Raw genomic sequence first — 22,241 nt, 5'->3', positions numbered from 1 at the left:
TCATTTTATAGGGGATTACAGTTAAAAGATTACCAAATCTCAGAAGAGATTTTAAGCTTTGGACTTCATAACATTGTTGAGACTGTGATAAACTGTGGGGACTTTTGAAGTTTGACTAAACACATTTTACATTATGATATTGTTACAAGCTTATGGGGACCTGGGAATGGAATGTGGTGGTTAAAATGTAATTGCCCGCCCCCCAATCACATAGGGAGAGGCTATTAGGAGGTGTGGCTTTGTTGGAGTAGGTATGGCCTTGTTGGTGGAAGTGTGTCTCTGTGGAGGTCTTTGAGGTCTCAAATATATGACAAAGTCACACCCAGTGTCACAGTTCACTTCCTGTTGCCTTCAGATCAATATCTATCCAGAATCACAGACCTGGAAAAATGGAGCCCCAAAATGAAGCAGACTAAAGTTTCATGAAATAGCTAATTTTATTCAGAGTACTACACAATTTTTATTCTTAAGGTTTAAAAAAGTTGTAAGCAAAGTTCTCATGAGTTAAGGATGTACACAATCCCAAGGACAAACTGCGGCAAAACAGGTTCTTCCATAGAGGCATACGAAATATAGTCTGCATGTTTCGATGACTGCCACCACCAAGCAAAAAGGAGTAACCTAAGGCAAAAGCATTACTATCTGCTATACCTGAAAGAAGCACAAAAGTACATTCCAGAAACAATCCTGTGGTTTGAAGGACAAGATACTTTTGCTGTTTTCTTGGAGTGTAAATATAAGCACTCAGAATTCTCCTCACATTACTTCATTCCTTGACATTTTTCCAACTACACAATTTAATTAATTTAAAAAATAACATATATATGAAGAAAGTCCTCTTCACAATATGGAGGCGTGCGCGCGCACACGCGCACACACACACACACACACACACACATACACACACACACACACACACATACACACACACATACACACACACACACACACACACACACACACACACACACACACACACACAATCATGTCATTGCACCATGTGTATACCTGGTACACAAGGAAACCAGAAGAATGCATCATATCTTCTTAACCAGGAATTATAGGTATTTCTGAGTTGTGTGATGTGCGTGCTAGTAACCAAACTTTGGTTTCCAACAGTAGAAGTACTAATGAGTTGACTCTCCATCCCATGAATGTGTCATTATAATGCAAAAGATTAAGTTACAATGCCCCATTATTTCTTTTGTCTTCAGTCACTGAGAAATGATGAAAGTCTCTGCTACAAGGTCATCAAAGGAATGAATAGATTTTTATCCCTCTGTAAATGGACTCTGCACATTGCTTCTAATTGTCATTGTTAACACACTTCTCTTGATGTGAATAAAAACAGCAAAAGGTTTAGTAGAGATTCCAAATTATATTAGGAAAAGTTTTATAATGTGACATTTATAATGTGACATTGCTATTTATTTATTTATTTATTTATTTATTTATTTATTTATTTATTTATGGGTAGGATCTCTCTACATAGCATGGTGTTCCTGGGAAAAGTTTTATAACGTGACATTTATAATCACTATATGGAACAAGCTGACCTCGAACATACAAAGTTCTGCCTGCCTCTGTCACCCAAGTGCTGAGATTACAAGCATTCACCACTATGCTCACCTGAGATATGTTTTTCAAATGACCCATCTTTGAATCAGAGAATGAAAGGGTTATGTAAGATTTAAACAGGAACCACCATTGTATTGGTGAACAGTGATACTTCTTGGAATTCTATAATGAAATTCAACTGGTAAATCATTTCCTATGTTCTCCATATTTTGGTTATTTTGCTTGTTACTTTCATATTTTTCAAAATTTTAACACTGTGTATACACCTGTGCAATGGTTTGCATGTACCAGTCAGAGGACCATTTACAGATGCATGTTATCTACTTCCTCTATGTGAGGACTAGAGATGAAACGAAGATAGTCAAGCTTGGCAAGTGCCTTAAACTGGTGGATGACCTCACTGGCCATTATATTGGTTTCAAAAATATTTATGTATGTGGTTGTATGTGGATGTGCATATGCCACAGTCCATGTGAACTATTCTGAGGAAAACTTGTATGAGTAATGTGAGGCTCCCAGAAAATGGACTCAGGTCAACAGGTTTAGCAGCAACCACCTTTGACCACTGGAACAATTTGCCGGTATTCATTTATGTTCCTGAGAGAGTGGTAAGAACAAGTGTTTAGTCCTCAAAATAAACTAACTTAACCAAAAAATGGATGGCATTATAAACAGCACTTTCATTTTAAAATATGTTTCATTATTCAAATTGAGCTGTGTTTTTCTATCCTATCATGGCAGGATGGTTACAATTTCAAAATGAGACAATATTTTATTGATGAAATGGTTCTAATCATACCAGTGAGACAACTCAGTGTAAAAAATGAGTGTTATGAAAGGTTTTACTGCATTTATTACATTCATGGAATGTCTTTCCAGTATATTTTCCTGCCTTTGAAGAGACAGTAACCTGAAAAAGCTTTACCACATTGACTATATTCACAGGATTTCCTTTGTGTGTTTCAAGATTTCACTGGTGTGCCAAAGCTTTACTGCATCAAATACATTATTTTGCTGTCTCTCACATATGATTTTCTCCATGGTTACAAAGACTACTGTAATGTACAAAGGGATCAGAAAGTGGGTGAAGGAAATCCCAGCCCAGTCTCTGGGATGAAGAGTTCAGAGTCATTGGGAGGGTATACCTGGTACTCTTGACACAGAAAAAAACTGGTAGCCATTGGCTGCTTTGACACATTAATAGAAAACTCAGCACTTTGTCACAAATTTGAGATTTAACAAGCATAATCTCAAAAATTATTTTAAAGCATTAAATCAAGCTTCATGGTCCCATGTGCTCAAGAGACTAAAAATTTGGAGCATACCAAGGATTAATCACACCTTTCCTCTCTAGCTGTACATTTTCAGCCAGAAAAGTAACAGCCCAGACAGTCAGAATCATACCCATGTGTTCAGCACTTTTGTTCTGTTTGAACTAGTGCAACTACAGTAATTAGGTTTCTAGAAGGAAATTTACTTGTTTGTCCAAATTCTTTAGAGTTCTGGTCTGTGGACACTCCATAATTATTTATCAGGACATTTTTGATCACTTAAAGTTGATTATCTGACTAATCACTGAAAATCCCAAATGCACGCAAATATAGACCCATCAACCTTCTTCCTGCCACCTCCCTTTCTCTACTGTGAATATACCAGCTTGCAAGTGGACAATGGATTCTGATTCTTACAGAGGTCCCTATGCATTTGCAACTCCCCAACAAAAGACTGAGCTCTATTACAACACCTATTCCCTTGTCTTATGCTCCTTCTCACTGACCTGCATAACTGTATTCCCAGCACCAGATGGCACAGGCAATTTTATGTGTTCAAAGCAATTCTTAATGGCACAGTACAAGGCACATTTGGCACAATGTGCTGGATTGTTACCAACTTGATATAGCCTAACATCATCTAAGAAGAGGGAACCTCAATTGAGAAAATGCCTATAAACATTGAGGTGTAAGCTGGAGTTTAAAGCTATTTATTAAATAGTGATTGATGGGGGAGAGACCAGCTTATTGTAAGTGGGTTCAACCCAAGGGTCAGTGGTCCTGGGTTCTACATGAAAACAGGCTGGGCAAGCCATGGAGAACACCAGAGTAAGCAGCACTCTTCCATGGCCTCTGCATCAACTCCTGCCTCCAGGTTCCTACCCTATTTGAGTTCTTGTCCTTATTTCCTTTGATGATGAACAGTAATAAGGAAGTGTAATCCAAATAAATTGTTTCCTCCCTAACTCATGTTTGGTCATTGTGTTTCATCACAGCAATAGAAACCAAAACTAAGACCTTGCTCTAAAAAGAAATACAAAACCAACCATGTATAAAAAAAATCAAAATTCTTAATGATTGGGAGACAATGGGGAATAGAAGTAAATAGATTAGTGATCTATGTAAAAAAATACAATAGAAAAAGGTGATACTATAGTATCTGAATGAGAATGGCCCCCATAGGCCATGTTTTAATACTTACTCATCCTGGAGTGGTACTACTAAGGAGGGATTAGGAGGTGTGGCATGGTTGAAGAAGGTATGGCCTAATTGGAGCAAGTATAGCACTGGGGATAGGCTTTGAGGTTTCAAGGGCACAAGCCAGGCACAGTGCCTTTCTCTCCTACTGCCTGCAGATCTGGATGTAAAACTATCAGCCATCATGTCTGCCTGTGTGCTGCCATGATCCTCACAATAATGATAATAGAATAAATATATGAAACTATAAATAAATTCTTTTCTTTAAAATACTTGCTCTTTATAGCTATAGAACACTGGACAAGAAAGAAGGTGGTGCCAGGGAACAGGGTACTGCTGGGACGGGCCAGACCATGCTACTTGGTGGAATGTGATCTTTGAGGCTTTGGATTAGAAAAGTGGTTGAACACTTTATGTGGGACTTAATAGGTCATACTAGGAATATTAGGGATGTGGAAGTCAGTGGTACTGAGTGAAATGTAGATTATAATAGACCTGCTCAAAGGTTTTAGAGGAGAGTATTAGTAAGTGGCCTAGAGATACTTTGGCCAAGTATTTCCTGTGATACTTTGGCAAAGAATGTGGCTGCTTTCTGCCCTGATTCTGAAGGAGGGTAAATTTAAGAGGTTTAGATTAATTGCATTGTCAAGATAGCCTATTATTGACATGTCTTGTGGATTTTAGAGGGCCCTCTTGAGCAGATTTATAATGAAAGGCAGCAATCTGATCAAGGGAAAAAAATGTACATTTTTGAGCAGCAAAGGAGAGACAGGAAGTATAATAGAGCTAGGTCTGATGCACAAAGAGATAAAAACTTTAAATAAGTCTGATGATAGATGGTCCAAAGGGAGTGGTGACCTCACAGCAAGAACCCACTTAGCTAGGCTTCCAAATTGTGAAATGGGATTAAAGAGAAGCTTAAGCAGGGAAGGCAAACATCAGTGGAAAGCTGGTGTAAGTGTAATTGAAGGGGGCGGCCAAGTCCAGCCCCAGCAAGCAGCAGAACTGGGCAGATTTGGTTTGGGTTCTGGCTTTAAAGTCAAGGATATTGGAAAAGTGTTGTGGAATCTCCCTCTGAAACTAAGGACAGCTCCTGAGGCCAGGCATGTGTAAGGGGTGTCTGTCCATGAAAGCCCACAGAAACCATCTCCTGAAGCTGTGAAGGTGGAGCTTGTATTGTGTTGGAGACTCCAAAATGTTGGAGATCCCAGAGTCATTAGATACCTGCCAAGGAAACCTGCTAACAGGATGTGGAACCAGCCTAAGGCAGAGAGGAGTGTTACTGTCAACAAAGCTGAAAGGAATTGGAGATCTGAAGAGTGCTTTGACATCAGACATGGAGATACAGAATGTGTCATCTGCCAAGTTGATTTTTTGCCTTGCTTTGTTCCAGTATTTCCTTACTGTGCTTCTATTCCACACTTTTGTTGTTGTTGTTATTGTTGTTTTTAAGAAAAAAAATTATTCATTTTACATACCAATCACAGATCCCCCTTTTTCCCCTCTTCTCTCTTCCTGCCCCTCCATCCTCCCCCCAAACCATCCCCCCATTCCCTCCTACAACAAGGTAAGACCTCCCATGGGGAGTCAGCAGAGCCTGGCACATTCAGTAGAGGCAGGTCCAAGCCCCTTCCCCTGCCTCCATCCCACCATAGGTAGTGGGCTCCAAAAAGTCTGATCATTCACCAAGGATGGATCCTGATCCTGCTGCCAGGGGGCCCCTTAAGCAGATCAAGCTATGGGATGGTGGAGCTGGGGGAGGGACGGAGTGGGAGAGCCATGAAGGAAACAAGCCATAATGGAAGGAAACATCATGGGGATGGGGAGAGATTTGGTGCTAGGTAAGTTCAAGGAATCCACAGGGATGACCCCAGATTAGATTGCTAGCAACAGTGGAGAGGGTGCCTGAGCTGGTTTACCCCAGTGATCAGATCAGTGAATACCCTAACTGTCATCACAGAGCCTTTCTCCAGAACTGATGGGAGCAGATGCAGAGATCCACAGCCAAACACCAGGCCAAGCTCCAGGAGTTCCGTCAAAGAGAGAGAAGAGGGATTCTACGAGCAAGGGGAATCAAGATCATGATGGGGAAACCTACAGAGACAACCAAACCAAACTAGTGGGAACTCATGAAATTTAGACCAACACCTGCGGAGCCTCCATGGACTGAGCTAGGCCCTCTGTATAAGTGAGACAGTTGTATAACTTCCTAGATATAACACCAGTATCACAGACACTAAGAACAACAATTAATAGATGGTACCTCCTGAAACTGAGAATTTTCTGTAAGGCAAAGGACATGGGAAATAAGACAAAATGACAGCCTATAGAATGGGAGATCTTCACCAACCCCACATCTGAAAGCTCTCCAAAATATATAAAGAACTCAAGAAACTAAACATCAAAATACCGAACAATCCAATTTAAAAAATGGACTACAGAGCTAACCAGAAAATTCTCAACAGAAAAATCTCAAATGGCCAAAAGACATTTAAGGAATTGCTTAACATTCTTAGTCATCAGGGAAATGCAAATCAAAATGACTCTGAGATACCATCTTACACCTGTCAGATGACTAAGATCAAAAACACTGAAAACAGGTTATGCTGGAGAGAATGTGGAACAAGGGGAACACGCCTCCACTGTTGGTGGAAGTGCAAACTTGTACAGCCACTTTGGAAATCAGTATGGCGGTTTCTCAGAAAATTGGGAATCAATCTTCCTTAAGACCCAGCTATGCCACTCTTGGGCATATACCCAAGAAATGCTCAATCATGCCACAAGGACACATGCACAACTATGTTCATAGAAGCATTATTTGTAATAGCCAAAACCTGAAAACAACTTAGATGCCCCTCAACCAAAGGATGGATTAAGAAAATGTGGTACATATACATTACTCAGCAGTAAAAAACAATGACATGAAATTTGCAGACAAATGAATGGAACTAGAAAATATCATCCTGAGTGAGGTAACCCAGACTCAGAAGGACAAACATGGTATGTATTCACTCATAAGTGGATACTCCATGTAAAGCAAAGGATAACCAAAATACAACCCACAGCTCCAGAGACACTAGCTAACAAGGAGGACCCAAAGAGGGACACGTGGACCACCCTGGGAAGGGAAAATAGATGAGATCTCCATGAGTGAATTGGGGATGAGGGGCAACAATGGTAGGTAGGGGATGGGAGATGAGAACATTCCATCCTTTTGTAATGGTAATATTTATGATGGGAAACTGCATGTTGGAAGTATGTGATCTGTTTCAGAGTGGCCCCTATAGGGCAATATGTTTGAATGTTTAGTCATCATGGAATGCTTTGGAGGGATTAGATGGTATAGTCTTGTAGGCATGGATGTGGTCTTTTTGGAGGAAGTGTGTCACTGTAAGTCGGCTTTAAGGTTCAAGTTACCAAGCTAGGTCCAGAACCTTTCTCTTTATGCTGCTTGTGGATAGGATGTCGATCTTTAATATACCATGTCTGGTTATGTGCTGCCATGGCCCCCATGATGCCAAAATGGACTAAACTTCTGAAACTGTAAGTAAACCCTGTTAAAATGCTTTCCATTATGAGACTGTTTCCTCCTGCAGTGTACACAATAAACTATTCCTTCTATTTTGTCTCAAATGAAAACTTACATTGCACACACAAATCATTTTCCTACTACTGTAATGAACAGCCCATTGTGTGACTCAAAAGGGTTCTATTAAAATTGTCTGATGTTACAAACATTTAATACAAGAATTTAGGAGGTTGGGTCAGGAGGACAAGGTCAATACCATGTGTGACTACACATGGGGATAAGGAAATATGAGTCAACATGAGTCATCATAAGGGAACTTGTTTCACAAGTATTTTTCTGAAAGGCTGGATATGAAGCTGTTTTAGATTTAATGAGCCTTCCCAATGGTAAATCATTCCTTACACAAACAGCTTAATAAAGAATAGACTCTTTAATAATAACAACTCTCCAGATCTGTGTAATGCTCAAGAGGATCTGTCCAGGAACAGATTTGCTAATTCATATCCACCATAGGCTTAGGCTCTGCACATCTGCTATAACCCAGGAGAAATGTTGCTTTCTGCCCTGCTAGCATGGCTTACTCAGTTTGCTTTCTTATACAACTCAGGATCACCTGCCCAGTAGGATAGGCCCTGTTCCATTAATCATTACTCAAGAAAATACTCTATAGATTTTCCTACATGTCAATTTGTTGTAGGAATTAAGCAGAGTCCCTGTATCTAGGATAAACATTAGAGTGAATATTTGTTTTTGAGAAGTACTTTGACCATGAAAAAATCATTGTAGAAATAATGATTGTTTCCTGTGATTTGTAGAATTGTGTTTCTGAGGGATCATTACAGCCTGCGCATGATTTTGGTCAATAGACACTTTTGGCATACCTGAAGCTCTTGGATTATTGGGTACCGAATCCAGTACACACAATGACTAAAGAAGCAGGAGCATGATCCTTTCCTTTAGAGAAAATATAGATTAGGAACCTTTGTATGAGAAACTCATGTGTAAGAATCCATAAATATGCCTGTCAATGGTGGTTTCAGGTTGAGTCAACAGAGGATTGACATTCCTGTTGCCACACAGGCCTAAAAATTTCATCTTAGAGTGACCTCTTTCTTTTACCAATTCATCCAACCCAGAACACCCAAAATAATTCTAACTCTAGCTTCTATCAACCTACCAAATCTAATAAGCATACCTAGAGAGTCATCTCGACTTCCAAACACAGATTTTTTTAAACAAACATCAACTCTCTTAATACTCACTTTTCAGTGTGTGGATCTGAATGCACACACACAAAATTTTGATAATCTGTCAAATTTAGGACTGGAGAGATGGCTCAGTATTTAAGTCTACTTACTCTTCTCATAGAAGACATGAATTTCATTTCCAGCATTAATACTGTGGTACACAATCATGCTTACATCCTGTTGTAGGGGATCTGATGCCCCTTCTCTCTTCTATGGGCATCAGACATACAAGGAAGCAAAACACACATAAAGGTAAAATTAAATAAATATAGTAAATAAAAAACACCCCCATGTTTCTTTTGTCATGATGAACAAAACAGCCAGAAATTACAAATTAGAAATGTTACAAATATCTGTAGGACTATGCTATACCCAAGCACCTCATTGGGGATTCAGGCAGAGGCTTCAGCACTAAGAAATACCAAAAGATCGTCATTGGGTTTTCTAGGCAGGGTACTTATCCATGAGCCACAACAATGTTCTCAGGTTTCTTTAAAGATTGTATATCATGCATGTTTACTGCCATAAGTGAGTTTCAGGTCCAGAAGCTCAATCTGTCTTCTGACCCTACCCGCCAAAATGTTAAGTTTCCCCTAAGGTCCAATAGTATGCCAAAAGTTGTTTATAAGGACCCGCAAAGGCCCCTAAGAGCATCCATATCTGACATTAACACTCCACATACCACTGGTATGCCAGTCCAAGTAGTATAGAAGCCTGCACAGCCGCCAGCACCTGTTGAAGAGCCTTCTTCTGTTCCAGGTCCACACAAGCCAAAATAACACACCCAAGAGAGCAATGTGCTGTCTCCAGAATCCAAACAGGCACACTAAGCATTGTGCTTCTTTTTTCGTCGTGTGAGGGGCAGGTGCAATGACTTACCCTTTACATTAGAAGTAGTATCTCTGTAAAGCAATCATCACTGGACTCCTAAGAATATCAATGAGATTAGACCTTTGAATTTTGGTTGGATTTATGACCCATCCTTGATGGGCATATGTGTTACTAATGAGTTCAAAGTGGTTGCTACCTGCTGCTCACATGGTCCAATCAACATAATACCATCAAAATAGTTCATCAATGTGATATTTTGTCGAAGAGACAGGTGATTGAGATCCCTTCTAAGTTACGACATTTAGGGACAGAAAGGTAATAAATTATTTATTGATGTAAAACTGTGAAGGAAAACAGTCCAGTGCTATCTATCCTTCTATAGTTTTAAGTAGATTGGTTAGTGCATAATTAGAGGTTAAACATTTTGATTTTGTTGAAATTGCACTGGGAATAACTGTGGTTCATGAAGTCAGGAAGGACAATTGGTAAATGAAGTTAGCTTTCCAACAGACTCTCCTAAGTTCTCATCAAAATGAAGAGAATTCAAGAGCAGATTGATTAGTAAATTACTCAGCTCATGCTTCAGGGTCTTTTCCAGAACACAGATATGTCCCTAAAGGAGGCTCTAGGGAGGGAGCTGAGGGAGCTGAGGGAGCTGAGGGAGCTGGCACCTGCATCCATGTCAGTGGTGCTTTGCTCTCAATTTTGCAGGAACAAAAAATTCATCTTTACCTCTTTTACCAATTTTACACTTTGGTCATGAAGTTTATATTCATTCCAAGAACTTGATTTCACTTCTTCATGATTAATATCCTCCTTAATATTGTGAAAACAGTCCAAGTTAAGGACCAAGTGACCCAAAAATCAAAAGGGATCTTTTCCCCCTTCTTTATATGTCTTTTCATTTTCCTTTAGAACTCTGTCCTATACTTCTTCACCTAAATTGCCTTCTTCTGGAACAGGAGTTAAAAACAATTTGCACACAGTATAATAGTTATGCTTTTAATACTTGTGCTTCTACTTACTTTTAAAATGATCCAAAATAAGTCCAAAATAAGGCAAAGCCTTCTCTGGTATCTGCACCATTATTCTCACTCACCTCCTTCTCTGAGAGAGCTCGCTCTTTCATTTCATCAGCCAATTTTTGGCCCCTGTTCAAGAAACACTTGTCACCATTGTAGAGATGGAGAGCCCAGGGAGAATTGTGCTGATAAATGAGGGATACTAAAGGCTCATCCAAAAACCTACTTTATTAAGAGCCCTAGATAATTTATACTCTGGGGTTTAAGAAAGATTATGTGAGTAAAGTTCTAGTGTGTTCAAACTATACAATGACAAAAGCAATCCACATACAAACATACAAAAATGTTTTCCCATGAAGGTATATAAAGCATAGTTCAACTGAATAAAAACAAACAATGATGAGTAATGTGAAGTAAGCTCACTCCTGTTATATTGTGAAGAACACAAAAACACATTCCAAGAAAAATTCTGAGTTTTGAAGAAACTGAAGTCACAATTGCCTTGTCCTGTTTTCTTGAAGTGTACACACAAACACTCAATTCTCCTCACATGACTTCATTCCAGGTCAATATTCCGACAAACACATGAACAAAAATAATTTTAAGAAAAGAAACATAACATATACATAAAGATAGATCTTTTTAAATATGGAGTCTCTCGCCTATCACACACACACACACAAATATATACATAAATAATGATATATGTGTATGTATATGCATATATCTGCCTTTATTCCATTAACATACCTGGTGCCCAAGGAGGCATTAAAAGTGAGTCAGACCTCTGAACCAGGATTTACAGATACTTCTGAGTCACCTGACGTAGGTGCTAGGAACCAAACTTGGATAACCAACAGCAGTGGTGTGATGGGTGATGTTGCTCTGCATGCTGTGAATGTGTTGCTCTGATTGGCTGATAAATAAAATGCTGATTGGCCAGTAGCTGGTAGAAAGTATAGGCAGGATAAGCAGACAAGGAGAATTCTGGGAAGAGGAAGGCTGAGTAAGGAGTCACCAGCCAAACACAGAGGAAGCAAGATGTGAAGGCAGAACTGAGAAAAGGTACCAAGCCATGTGGCTAAATATAAATAAGAATTATGGGTTAATTTAAGTGTAAGAGTTAGTCAGTAATAAGCTTGAGCTAATGGCCATACAGTTCATAAATAATATAAACCTTTGTGTGTTTCCTTGGATCCAAGTGGCTGTGGGACCAGCAGGTGAGAGAGATTTGTCCTGACTGCAGGCCAAGTGGGACACAGGAGAAAACTTTCAGCTACAGCAGTACTACTGAGTCAACTCTCCAGGTCACAAAGATGTCCTTATAGTACAAAAAATGAAGATGCTCCCGACCCTTTACCCCTTCTGCCTTCCATCATTTGCAGGTGATGAAAGCCCTTGATACTTCTTCAGTGAAGATTTCAATCCCTTTGTGAATGGACTCTGCACATTGCTTATTTTAATTGTTAACACAATTCTCTTGGTGTGAATGACCCCAACAAATGACTTAGCTGAGTAGAAATGAGTCCACATTATGCTAGAGAAAGTTACACTATGTGACAAATACTTTCAAAAATGATTATTTATTTTTCTTTTATATCAAAAAGTGTTTTGAGTGAATGTATGCCTGTATGACCTGTTGTATCCCCTAGAACTGGACTTTAAGACAGTTGTGAGCTTCTATGTGAGTGCTGAGAATTGATCCTGAGTCCTGTGGAAATGCAACCATATTTCCAGATCCCTGTTTTGAATTTTTTGAGAAAAGATCTCTATTTATAAAAAGGCCATCCTGGAACACAATATCAGGTAATCAGGCTTAGCAGCAATCAAATTTGGTGATAAAATTCTCTGCCATTAATTTTTGTTTCTGAGAATATGATAAGAACAAGTATTTAGTCCTCAGAATACAGTAACATGATCCAAAAATAATGATTGACAATATAAATATCAGTTTCATTTGAAAATATATTTTATTATTGAAATTATCATGTTTCTGTATTCTTGGAACACAATATGTTAACAACTTGAAAGCGACAATATTTTAACTAAGGAGAGGCTCTACTAACTCAAGCACCAGTGAGACAGCTCGGTGGGAAAAACATGTGGACTGCAAGGCTTGACTCACTCATTAGGTTCATGGGGATTTTCACCAGTATGAAATTTTTCATGATTCTGAAGGACAATGCAACATGGCAAGACTTTACCACACTGACTACATTCATTGGGTTTTTGTCGAGAATAATTTCTTTCAAGATTGTGAGGATAATTGTTCTGTGAAAAGTCTTTACCACATTGATTACCTTCATATGGTTTGTCTCCAATAAGGGTTCTTTCCTTTATCTGAAGGGGACTGTTACATGCAAAATCTCTACCGTACTGATTATACCCATAGGGTTTCTCTCCAATATGACATCTTTCATGACTCTGAAGATGGGTTTTACGTGCAAATGCTTTATCACATTGATTACATTCATAGGGTTTCTCTCCAGTATGACATTTTTCGTGCCTGTGAAGATTACTGCTACGTGCAAAAGATTTCCCACATTGATTACATTCATAGGGTTTCTCCCCAGTATGAATTCTTTTATGACTGAGAAGATGACTCTTCCTTGCAAAGGCTTTATCACATTGATTACATTCATAGGCTTTCTCTCCTGTATGACTTCTTTTATGAATGAGAAAATTCTCCAGTGTAAAGGCTTTAGTGCTTTGATTACATAGATAGAGTTTCTCTCCAATATGTTTTCTTTCATGACTAAAAAGATTACTCTTCTGTGCAAAGGCTTTACCACACTGCTTACATTGATACGGTTTCTCTCCAGTATGAATTCTTTGATGACTACGGAGATTACTCTTCTGTGCAAAGGCTTTACTACATTGATTACATTCATAGGGTTTCTCTCCAGTATGGATTCTTTCATGACTTCGAAGATCACTCTTCTGTGCAAAGGCTTTACCACATTGATTACAACCATAGGGTTTCTCTCCAGTATGACTTCTTTCATGACTGAGAAGATTACACTTCTCTGCAAAGGCTTTACCACAGTGATTACATTCATAGGGTTTCTCTCCAGTATGAATTCTTTCATGAATGAGAAGCTTATACTTGTGTGCAAAGGCTTTACCACAGTAATTACATTCATAGGGTTTCTCTCCAGTATGACTTCTTTCATGCCTGTGAAGATGACTCTTCTGTATAAAGGCTTTACCACATTGATTACATTCATAGGGTTTCTCTCCAGTATGAATTCTTTTATGTATTTGAAGATAACTAGAACATGCATAGGCTTTATCACATTGAGTACATCCATAGGGTTTCTCTCCAGTATAAATTTTTTTATATATTTGAAGATAACTGGGACTTGTAAAAGCTTTATCACATTGCTGATATTCATAGTTTTTCACTCTAGAATGAGTTCTATGTATTTGATGAAGACTGTGACATGTAGAGACTTCATCACTTTGATTATATTCATAGGGCTTTTCCTCTAAATGAGTTATTTGGTGTACTTTTATAGAGGAATCATATCTAAAGGTACTATCATGTTGATTACATTCATAGAGATCCTCTTCATTATTGGTTGTTTTGTGTGTTTGCGGATAACTGTGATGGCTAAAGTCATCAGTACAAAGCTCACATTTATCACTTCCTCTTCCCATATGAGATTTTTCACATCTTTGAAAAGAACTGGAAGAACTCAGAGTTTTACAACACTGATTGCATGCATAATATTTTTTTATACTGTGAGTCACACTACATGTGCAAAGTGAATCAGTACAGACAGAAGAATTTCCATATTCCTTGTACTCATAAGGGTTTTCTCCAATGTGAGAGTATAAACTTGTATCACATTCATCATGTCTTCTCACAGTGGGGACTACTACATATCTTATAATTGTTCCAGGAGAAACAGAGGTATATTGCTTCTTTCCATATCCCTTATGCTCACATGAGTTGTATGCACACTGACAGTTGATATACCTATTAAAGGAAGAACAACAAATAAAAGATTTTCATATTACATTCCCACAGTCTAACATTTTGTGCCTCAGAGATGTGGTACATGGATTCATGTTTCTACACCACAATAAATTCCTTGTCTCTCATAAAGTTCTCCTCTCACTAAACAACGGTAAGTCACTCACTACAAATGTATGAGGAACACTAGCATTAATATGGAAGCTTTGCTTATAAAATGTCTTAGACATACACTAATCCCCTTATCAATGTATATACCTTATGTGATGATTGAACGGCATGACAATTCTACACCACGCCTCTCATATGGCTATGATTAAAATTGTGACATTTGTATAGCATTGTTTCCTTGTCTTATCCTTAATGGAATGCTTTCCAAACGTGATCAGCTACCTGACATTGGAGTACATGGTGTTGTGAGAATTTAATAAACATCACACAGCTGTGCTAATTTACACTGTTGCTTTTCTTTAAAAGTTTAGGGTACATTAACATTTCTTCCAAGGTACATTGTACCAGATTGCACAGGAAAATTACCTTCCATGTCTTCTAGAACTTTGATAATATTCTTCAATATTGTAGTCTTCCCATTTGTAACCTAAAATACAGTACCAGAAAATGTATGTGATATATTATTGGAAATTAGACACAAGTGAAATTACTATCTTTCATGAATCTTTGAACAATGCCTGATTTATTCACTAGATCCTTCCTCTTTCACATTTGAAATCACAGAAGAGCAACAATCTCCAAGAAATGCTTATCTCCTTAAGTTAAAAAGTGACAGAATGCTCACATTCTTACCTATAGAAGTGAGGTTCCAGTAGGTTTCCAACATCACATCTTTGTACAGACTCTTCTGGGAAGGATCCAGCAAAGCCCACTCTTCATGAGTAAAGTTCACATGCAAATCCTCATAGGTCACTGCATCCTAAAGTATTCCATATATGCACATAATAGAAATGTTGAGACTGACTGCATTGCAAATATACATTTCATTGAAAATATATTTACATAATTCATTCTGCTCGTTATATTCTATCTCATAGGTCATAAAATATCAAATGCAGTCATCATCACATTTTAAAAGGAAACAGAAAAGGTGAATCATGCCTTCCATTTGTGCCCTCAAAACAGAATAGAGCATTGCATAAGAAATGCTTAGTAATATATACAGAGAGACATGCAAATAGATTAACACTATTTAGTATATATTAACAAAGTATTATCAAAATTATTAAATTCGAAAAACAATAGACAATATGGGTGTGGTGGTGTCAACCTTTAATCTCAAAACTCAGGAGGCAAAGGCAGGTAATATTTCTGATTTCCAAGCCAGCTGGTCTGTGTAGAGATTTCCAGGACAGCCAGAGGTACATAGTAAGATCCTGTCTCAAACAAACAAATGAACAGAATGCACTCATAGGCTCACTTGAAATTCCTCCATAGCGTTAAAACATTCACTCCAATTCTGTACTTCTCAAACATAAACTGGAGTGACCCCTGATAAACTCCAAGGCTAACAAGTCCTAGGAAGGAATGCAGTTTTAGTAAGTTACTGGCAGATCAAAGAGGTCTCAAAAACATTAGTAAAGTAAATGCTGATCTTAAAAAAACAATAATAAAAAATTATAGATGTGTCAACAGATAAGATTGCCTGTTGCTTTTGAAGAAGTCCTAGATCAGTTCTCAGCACTCACTTGTGATTGCCAACTATTACTACCATTAGTTCAAGAGAATTCAATGCTATCTTCAAACGCCAGTAAATACCAAGCAGACAAGTGATAGTCACTCACAACCAACTGTAACTACAGCCCTAGGGGGATCTGGCTCTTTCTGGTCTCCATGGGCACCAGGCAAACACAGTATACACAGGCATTATAAGTAGGCAAAACAGTCATACATAGCAAAATTATAGTTTATATCCTAGCAAATCAAAAAGAATAAAGGGGCTGAAGATGTAACTCAGTTGGTAGCATTCTTGCTTAGCATGGATGAATCTCTCAGTTCAATTCATGTTTCATAAAGGGGACAAGCCTGGGATGCTTGTAACCAAAGCTCTTGAGAGGCGGAGGTAGCAGGATCAGAAACTGAAGGTCATTCTTTGGGGACATAGGAAGTTTGAAGGCAGCCTGGGCTATATGATACCCCGCCTTAAGAAACAAAAACACAAAAAGAATCACAAAAGAATGTCCCAGGAGAAAGAAGAAGAAAAAACATATGGGACACAAGTTACTAGAAAGTTATGAAAGGCCACAAAGCTGGAATAGGCATTGACTTCATTCATAGTCGGCAGAAATGGCAACCTGGGTGTGGGAACTGAACTCTTTCTCCTGCAAACTTCATAGGCACACTTTCCACTGAGCCATCTTTCCAGCACCTAGAAACTGTTTATGTACAATAGAGCTTCAGTTTCTGACTTTTATTACCAGCAGAAGACCTATTTATCTTGGAAGAAGACTTTTAGAATGCCCCATCAATGGCTATATCTAAAGGAAACAGGAATTTACTCTCCACAAGCAAGAACTCATAGGATGAAATGAACAGTCATTGTTTGTCAAGTAATGACCATCACAACCTGATATAATTATGTATGGCTCTGAAAATAAAATATTGAAATTTAGGCTAATGACTGCAGCCTACAGAAGAGGTTTCCCTAAAATTAAGTCTTGAGTAAAAGGTCTTTTTCAGATAGGCATGGAGGCCTGACACCCTTGATCTCACCAACTGGGAGGTAGAGGCAAGAATATCAAGGCCAGTCTTAATCCCATGAGGTCCTAAGTAAAAAAAGAAGAAGAAGAAAAAAAGTCTAAGGAGACACATAAAGGTCAAGAACTTATACTCACAGTATACCACAGCATGGTTCAGGCCCTCCTCTGAGGAACACCAAAACATTGACTATCTAATGCTTGTCTGACCAAGCACCAGGCCCTACTTACTGGCTCAACCAAGTCTAATTTGAGAAACCCACCACCATCAATTCAGCTACCCTCATGCTTGATGATATAGAAACTCATCCATGACTGTCAGGAGATGTAAATGAAACCAGGTATCCTGGAGCATCAGCAGTTCCATTAACTGAAATAATTTGGGCCATATACAGAGATTTAGCCCCAGTGAGATTATTCTTGAGAAACTTCCCCCACTGCTTCCAAGGCTCAGAGACAAACAACTGGCAAAAGTGTCTAACCCTTATTTTCTCAAGGCACTAGAGACACTCTAGTTCTCCATAATGGCTAGTCATCGGACTATTCAAGAGACCCAGCTGACCTCCGAGTCTACCACCAGTTTCCTCTCATTCCAGTCCAATGATACTGTCTGGTCAAGAGAGTAGGCAAGGACACCAGATCTAACCTGGAAAGGACCCTAAAACGTGATTCTCTCTACTCTATGGCAGTCAAGATAGCTGGCATTATATCACAGACACACCACACCCAGGTCAAGAAAGCAGAAGTCACAGATGCTGCTAAATGGAGTGTCTCTGAACAATGGACTCATTAAAATTAATGTTTCATTGGGTCCCCAAGCCCTTCCACTCCATATCCCTCTAACTCCTCCTGAGTCTTACATTTGGCATGAATACAGGGTCATGCTCCAACTCCCACAGCTCTTAGGCCTGAACCTGGGAACTAAAAAAGACAGACAGAGGAAGGTTTTATCTAATTTAACTACAGACCAGCAACTCTTATTCATTTTGATCTTTGCTCACTGAAGCCCACTTTAAATGTCTAGTTGTATTAGAGAAAGAAAAAATATGGAGGTTTATCTTTTGATATAGATATATATATAGTCTATAATTCTATGCATACCCTGTGGCTGGGTGCCCTGATTTCCAGAAACAAGGGAATTTCCATTACAAAAAAAAAAAATGGATTTGTGAAACTGAGTCCTCCAGAAAAGTTCACAAAAAAGATTCTAGATTTTGTGAAACAGGAACAACCTGCAGAATCACACTCTATGCTACAGGAAGGAGCCCTGGGGATGGAATTAATCAGTCCAAACCAGAAATTGGCCAGAATTGCTGGTTACACTTAAACACCTGGCCCCTGTCATACTACATAGGAATAGGAACTAACCAGACTGTCAGTCCATTGACTAATGAAACTCACTGTGACTGGGGGCAGCCCAAAATTAATGTCCTGCTTTATGAGTTAATTCATCAGGATAACAATATTGCTGAATCCCTGAGATGGTTTGGTTTGCATGTAGCCATGATTTCACTATATGTGCCTCTTCCAAACCAAGTAGACAGGTTGATCAGGACAAGATGGTATTGAAAGTTTCCATTTCTGAATTAAAACAACAGTTAGATTCCCTTACAAAAAATATATTACAAAATCAAAAAAACTTAGACTTACTTCTCATGAGATAAAGGAAAATATGTATAGCTTTGGAAGAAACCTGTTGTTCCAATAATAATTGATCAGTAGTAATTTAAAAAAAAGTCATGTTTAAGGAAATACTTGATACCAGTCTCTGTTCTCTTGGTCCCTCGGGCTAACTACTCCACTATCAGTATGGACTGGGCCTATAATTCTCATTCATATTGGAATAATGGCGGGGGCTCTGCATATTAAACGAAAACAGGATGAGTCCATGATTTGATTTATTCATTTAGTCCAGGGGTGAATGTAACAGGCCCCAGAACTCAGTAGGCCCAAGATCTTAGAACAATTGACTCAATAATGGAGGTGGCATTCTGGCTGCAAAACTGAGCAGTTAAACACCACCATCTGTCAAAAATATAAACAAAGGCCTATTCCATCCAAGTCCATATTTGTGGGAATTCTCTAAATGTACTAACCTTGCTTTTTAGTCTGTAGTTCTCCTTCTGGTTAACTGTTCTTGTTAACTGAGCTATGTCACCCCAGAACATGATTTTTATGCTTAAAAGCTCATCCTGAAAAAGGCGAGGACTAAACTGGAATCCAGAACACGAAGTGTAGTAGCAGGTCAGCTAATAAAAACTTTCTATTGGCTTAAACCCATGTCTCAGGAGTCTACTCTGTTGACTACCTACAATAAGTACCTCATGGAACTCTATGTGAACACTAGGTTGAACCTGCTCCCATCATTCTGCTTCTGCCACTGAGTCTTGGTATTATGTTTGTCCATCACCACCCACAGATGTTTTTGTTTTGGAGTGACAGGGTGTCAAGTAGTCCAGGTTGACCTCAAGTTCAGTAAATTACTGAGGTTAGCCTTGCATCTGCCACGTAGTAACATTTTAATAGCAAACACTGAGGCTAGGCATAATCATATGCACTTTGAATATCAGCACTGAAGGATATAACAACAGACATGGAGGAAATCTAGAAAATCATAAGGCCATACTTTAAAAACTATATTCATCCAAATTGTGAAACCTAAAAGAAATGGGTAATTTTTTCAATAGGTACCATTTACTAAAGTTAAATGAAGATTATATTAAAAAAAAAAACAGGCCTATAACACCTAAGAAAATGAAAGGAGTAATTAAGAGTCTGCAAACCAAAAAAGTCTAAGGCAAGATGCTTTTATGGCAGAATTTTACCAGACTTTCATAAAAGAGTTACTGCTAATACTACTCAAATTATTCCACAAAAAGAAACAGAAGAAACATTGTCTAATTCATTTTATAAGGCCACAATTACCCTGAACCCAAACCATATAAAGATGCAAAAAAGAAAATGACAAATCTTTTCTCCTTATGAACCAAGATATAAAACTTGTCAATAAAATATTACCAAACTAAATGTAAGATCACATCAAAAATATCATCCACCATGCTCAAGTAGGCTTCCTTCAAGAGATGCTGTGATGGGTCAATATTCAAAAATCAAGAAATGTAATCCATCATATAAACAAATGGAAAAAATATATGCTTAGCTCATTGGATGCAGAAAAGGCCTTTGACAAAATCCAACACTCCTTTATGATAAAAGTTCTGCAGGGAAAAGGGATAGAAGGAACACGTCTAATCAAAATAAAGGCAATTTCCAGCAAGCCTGCAGCTTGGTAAATGGAAACAAACTCAGAGTTATTCACCTAAAGTTAGGCTGCTATTTGGCCACCAACTTGGGTTTCCTTTATTCATACTGTATTAAATAATAAATAGTGGGAAAGTACACAGGAAGATATTCCCCCTGCCCCATCAGATCCTTCTTTATGTCAGAGACACCTGCAGCTCAATGACATAAACAACCTCTAATCTAGCTATTGCCTAGAGTGTTTGCCCCCGAAGTGTACACAATATTCTCTCACCACATCTATTCAATATAGAGCTGGAAGTCTCAGCTAGGATGATAAAACAACCGAGAGAGATCAAGGGAATACAAATTGAAAAGGAAGAAGTCAAAGTATTTTTATTTGCAGATGATGTGATACTATATGAAAGTGACCCTACAAATTGCACAGAGGAACTCCTATGGCTAAAAAATCACTTTCAACAAAGTGGCTGGATACACAATTAACTCACAAAATTCAGTAGCTCTCCTATGAACAAATGATTAAAGGACTGAGAAAGAAAGCAGGGGAATGACAACTTTCAAAATAGTGTCAAATTATACAAAATATCTTGGGGTAACCCTAACCAAGGAAGCAAAAGACTTGAATGATAAAAACATCAAGTCTTTGAAGACAGAAATTGAAGAAGAGATAAGATAAAAAGATCTCCATGCTCATGGATTAGTAGGATTAACATAATAAAAATGGCCATCCTACCAAAAGTAACTACATATTCATTGCAAAGTCCCCATCAAAGTCTGAATATAGTTCTTTACAGATATTGAAAGGACAATTCTCGACTTCAAATGTAAAAACAAAAAATCTAGGACAGCAATGCAATCCTGAACAATAAAAGAATAGCTGAAGGTCTCATCATTCCAGACTGCATGTTGTACTCCAGAGGAATAGAAATAAAAATCATGTGGTATTGGAATAAAAACATTATTTTTTAATTAATTAAGAAAATAAAATTAAACATGCAAATGCCTACCCAGAATAAATGAAGATAAATTCATACATACATACATATATACATGAATGTAAAAATATCAAGTTCTTAGCCTGGAGCAGCCCATGGAGTGATATCATTCAGAGACTGCTGGCTCCAGCACAAATACAGGAGTGGCAGGAACAACACCGGATGTCAAGAGACCTCAAGGGGGCCTCAAGGGACAAGAGGGGACCACTAGGACATGTCGTGATCTCATAGGACCACAGGGCACCTCAAGGGACTTTATTGGGTGTGAAATCCCACTGTCAATTCCCACAGCCCTGGGAGGGTCACACACTGACTCCCATGGCTCCTCCCCATGTAGGGACAACAGTCCCTCCCACACCATGGTATGGATTCTGAGCTCAATCTGCTCTCCTCACAAGAAAACCCAAAGAACCAAGAGGGCCTCATAGTCCCAGAACCAGGTCTGAAGCATGGTGGACTGGAAGTGTCCTCCACATCCTGACTGGTGGTCTGTCTGGTTGCCCTCATGGGCCAATGAGAAATGAGTGACAGGAGCAGCTCCCTTACAGACAGAGTGCCATGAAGGGACATAGCACAGTGGTTTCTAGCACTGGCTCCCACCCAAGGCACAGAACTGTCCCAGG

At 38.6% G+C, this 22,241-nt stretch overlaps 1 protein-coding gene across 6 annotated transcripts in view; it reads right to left on the bottom strand.

The window, feature by feature from the left end:
• Window positions 1-413: 413 nt before the first annotated feature.
• LOC128115861 (zinc finger protein 431-like) overlaps window positions 414-22,241 on the bottom strand; it is a 53,837-nt gene continuing 32,009 nt past the window's right edge. For all 6 annotated transcript variants that reach the window (XM_052746986.1, XM_052746987.1, XM_052746989.1 and 3 more), the window contains 3 exons: window positions 15,459-15,585; window positions 15,192-15,252; window positions 414-14,657 (listed from right to left, as the gene is read on the bottom strand). In XM_052746986.1, the coding sequence (XP_052602946.1) occupies window positions 12,797-14,657; window positions 15,192-15,252; window positions 15,459-15,492 (1,956 nt within the window). In that variant the 5' untranslated portion in view covers window positions 15,493-15,585 and the 3' untranslated portion in view covers window positions 414-12,796. The remainder of the gene's footprint in view (window positions 14,658-15,191; window positions 15,253-15,458; window positions 15,586-22,241) is intronic.

The sequence above is a fragment of the Peromyscus californicus genome, unplaced genomic scaffold, assembly GCF_007827085.1.
Source record: "Peromyscus californicus insignis strain IS unplaced genomic scaffold, ASM782708v3 Scaffold_1__1_contigs__length_55948999, whole genome shotgun sequence".
Classification (NCBI taxonomy): domain Eukaryota; kingdom Metazoa; phylum Chordata; class Mammalia; order Rodentia; family Cricetidae; genus Peromyscus; species Peromyscus californicus.
The sequence above is the reverse complement of the archived record's forward strand: the minus strand, read 5'-3'. Positions and strand labels throughout refer to the sequence as shown.